Consider the following 3,645-nt stretch of genomic DNA (forward strand, 5'->3'; position numbering starts at 1 on the left):
AATTTCGAATTAATTCTAGAAGTTTTGAATGAATTTTTAAAGGTTCAAATTTGATTTTAATTCAAAATTTGATTCTTGAGATTCAAGTCGACATTGGAGATTTAGTTTGATTTCGGCGAATATTTCATCATGTTTCTTTAACCGATTAATTTTAGAGAAAAAAAATCGTTACAAATTAATTTTGACCGTTTTTATATTAGAATTTCCTTTTTTTGGCTTGATTTTTATTAATGGGCCATTTTATCCAAATAATAAAGTCCATTTACTAAACCTCTCAATATCCATATCAATCCATTTTTTAAAACCAATTACCCACTTCTTTTAACCAAAACCATAATCCAAACAACTATCCATTTCATATCCATTTATCCAATTTCATTTCTAAATATCCATAAATCCAATGTCCATTTCATATCCAAATTCTAAAAACACCATTTAAATTCAATCCAATTAAAACCATAATTCAATTAATTAATCCAAAACCATTATCCATACATTAACATATTTCCAAATAATAAAACAAAATGAAGAAAAGAAATGCAATTGGAAAAAAGTTGCAGCAATAAGCCAAACTCCACACGCGTACAAATGCCAACAGCAGCATCAACAACAAAGGCAAAAAACCGCCAAACGCACACCGCAGCGACCAAAGCTGTATCGCAAACCAAAGCCAGCAGAAGCAGCTACCAAGCTGCACAAAGCAACACTAACGGCAACAGTTATAAAAAACGCATTCCACAAAACAAAACAAAAACGCACACCAGCTGCACGACACCAAGCCCATGACATTGACGGAAACGCCACAAGCAGCAAGACAACTTGCAGAAATAATTCACAGCACGACAATCCAACGGCAACGCCGGTGACGAAACTCAACCATACCTGCAAAACCACCTGCAAGAAGAATCTAACAATTTTCATTTTTTCAATTAAAAGCTAATAGTACACTAGCTACAAACAACTTACGTGAAACACACTAGTCTCACAAACGCACACCATCGAAGCCATCCAAAACGCCAAAGCCATTTAATAACTCAGCTGAAACGCGATCTGAAGCTGCAGCAGGCACAAGCTATACGGCGTGAGCACAAAATGCTGCAACACGATGCAGCTTCCAAAAAGTTGTTATACGTACGAACCAAGCTCCAAAGCAAACGGAACGCGCGCGACGAAACACAACTTGCAAGTTGCAGCTTCCAAACGAGTCATGAGCCAAACGCATAGAAAGCCAAAGCAAAACAAGCAAAAAGCTGCTAACAGCAAAACTGCATAACAACAGTTACGTAAAACCATCCAACAGTGCAAAGCAAACGGCAACACGCGACCAAAATAACTCAAAGCCAAGCTTGAAACATGATAACCGGCAAAAATCATAAGCTAAATTTATTCCAAAACCAGATGCAAAGTTTCATTTAACAGATATAATAACAAAAAACATAACTCCTAATCGTTTTTGAGCCTTCGATAACTAACCGAATATAACTTTGTTAAAGCTTCAATCCATATAAATCATCCATCATCTTCTCCACTCAAGAGGGACCGCGAGTTCCATTTTTTTTCACCAATACTCTTCACTCTTCATCAACCCATCCACAACGAATCCACCAAAAGCGATTCATCAAACACTCATAGCAGAAGAAGATTCAACAACGAATCAAACACGCAGGATGCAAGAAGATGCGCAACAGTAACGCAGAGGGAGAAGAAGAAGCAACCGGAAACCGAAGCGGGAAAAAGTTCATACCCGGTACCTGCTAGATTCAGTGAGTTTTTCGAGTTGTGTTTGACACCTTTTCTTCTTTCTTCCGTTTATGTCGGCGATAATAAAGCGAATTGGACTGTGATTCTTCGAACATTGAAATCATCGGATTAGTGTTTGAACAACACGAATCACGAATGTCGGAATCGCGATTGAAGAACGCAAGGCCGAGATGGAAGAATTGCTATTGGATTCAATCTCTTCTTGCTGTTTGTGTCGAGATACCGTAGAGGCAAGGTTGATGATGAATTAAAAAAATGGATTTTTTCTATTGTATTTTTCAAAATATTCTAAGTTTTTTTAAATTTATTTTTTATAAATTAAAAGATTGAATTTTTCATTCTATAATATAAATATACATTATTGAAGATCAAAATACAGTCAAAATTACAATTTTTTCAAAAAGTTGTATCTTAAAAATAACTTTTATGAAAAACTATTTGAAATAGCTTCAAAATTAAGTGATTTTTTGAAAATTTGATATCTAAAAAAAGTTTCGATAAAATGATGAAATACCTAAAATAACATTTTAAGAAATAACTATTCAAACAAAATTTTCATTTGAAACTTTTATAAAAAATTTCTTTATAATTTTTTTTACACTAAAATATGTAACACTATAAAAATCATTTAAAAAAAAGCCAAAACAAACAGGCCCAATAACTCATCACGGAAACGCTTTTGTGATAATCGTTTTTTCGTTTCCATTTCACCTTGCACGAAGAACGCTAGAATTGACCGAATTTAGTTACGTTCAAACGCCTTGCCAACTCGGACCCGGTTTGGGCCCAAGGCCTAAACCGGTTGCATACTTACGACCCAAGCAACCTCACTTTGCATCCTCCATTCTATGGGCTTGCATCTCTCTCATCCTGAGCCCAATTTTCTCTTTTTAAATCTTTTTGTTGATTGTTGACCTTTCTATATTGGTTAATTAGTTTAATTAGAGGATTAGGTGTTAATTAGACTAAATTAGTTTAATTAGGACTTAATAAATTTTTAGAAATTAAATAGAAATATTAAATTTAGGTTTTTAATTAGGTGATTAGAATTTTTGGTAAGAAATTTAGATTAGTGTAATAGACTTTTTTTAGAAATATTAGAAGTAAATAGTTTTAGAAATTAGATAGTTTTCGAGAAATTAGAAAATAATTTTAGAATTCTAGAGTTTAATTAGGAATATTAAATTTAGGTTGATTTAGAATCTTAGAATACTTGGAATTGTTTAGAATTTAATTGTTTTAATTAGAAATCTCATAGTTAGAAATTTAATTAGAGATATGAAATGACAATTTTACCCCTAGACTTAGAATCAGTTAAATCTTGCATGCTCCTCTAGTTTTAGGACTTATAGAATTTTCTAATTGATCTATTAATCTAAGTTGTTACATACTGTTATTTCTTGTGTGATTAATTTTGGTTAATTCGTGTTTAGGACTCGTATAATTTTAGAATTAATTTCCATTCGATTGATTTTATTTTCTGCATTCCCTTGTACTTTACATGTACCACTCCCCTTTCGGATGTATGCTTTTACTTGATTTATATTTATTATTGCTTGATAGCATTCCCTTAGGCATTAGGAGCGATCACTCTTTCACAACCAATAATCAAACCCTTGATCCAACGTCAAACGGTCCTTTTATAAATCAAAATCAATAAACAAACCTCTGATCCAACGTCAAGCAATCCTTTTCCCAAATCAAATTCAAAAACACAATAAATGACAATTAGGATTGTACGTCACAAGCCTTAAGTGGTAAAGAAGGGATGAGACTGAAGTTTTCCTACACTTGTTTTGAATGCTTCGAACACAAGACGTTTGACTTGGTAGTTCGAGGTATTCACCTTTATCCATAGTCTTTAGTGCAATCCGAAATCAATAA

The 3,645-nt window shown here is 33.2% G+C and overlaps 1 protein-coding gene across 2 annotated transcripts; it reads right to left on the minus strand.

The window, feature by feature from the left end:
• Positions 1 to 440: 440 nt before the first annotated feature.
• On the minus strand, positions 441 to 2,026 carry LOC127119808 (uncharacterized). Of its 2 annotated transcripts, none has more exons than XM_051050136.1 (2): positions 967 to 2,026; positions 441 to 882 (listed from the first exon to the last, which is right to left on the minus strand). In XM_051050136.1, the coding sequence occupies exons 1-2, from the start codon at positions 1,024 to 1,026 to the stop codon at positions 604 to 606; spliced, it is 339 nt and encodes a 112-aa protein (XP_050906093.1). In that variant the 5' UTR covers positions 1,027 to 2,026; the 3' UTR covers positions 441 to 603. The 2 variants fall into 2 exon arrangements, with proteins under 2 accessions (XP_050906093.1, XP_050906092.1); XM_051050135.1 differs by having other exon boundaries at positions 441 to 894.
• Between the last annotated feature and the right edge of the window lie 1,619 nt (positions 2,027 to 3,645).

The sequence above is a fragment of the Lathyrus oleraceus genome, chromosome 2, assembly GCF_024323335.1.
Source record: "Lathyrus oleraceus cultivar Zhongwan6 chromosome 2, CAAS_Psat_ZW6_1.0, whole genome shotgun sequence".
Taxonomy (NCBI): domain Eukaryota; kingdom Viridiplantae; phylum Streptophyta; class Magnoliopsida; order Fabales; family Fabaceae; genus Lathyrus; species Lathyrus oleraceus.

Bases quoted from the DNA above. Each gene is read 5' to 3' on its own strand.
- LOC127119808 (XM_051050135.1), bottom strand. From the start codon at position 1,026: ATGGCTTTGGCGTTTTGGATGGCTTCGATGGTGTGCGTTTGTGAGACT. The intron at 895-966 runs GTAAGTTGTTTG...TTCTTCTTGCAG, and splicing joins GTGAGACTAGTGTGTTTCAC to GTGGTTTTGCAGGTATGGTT.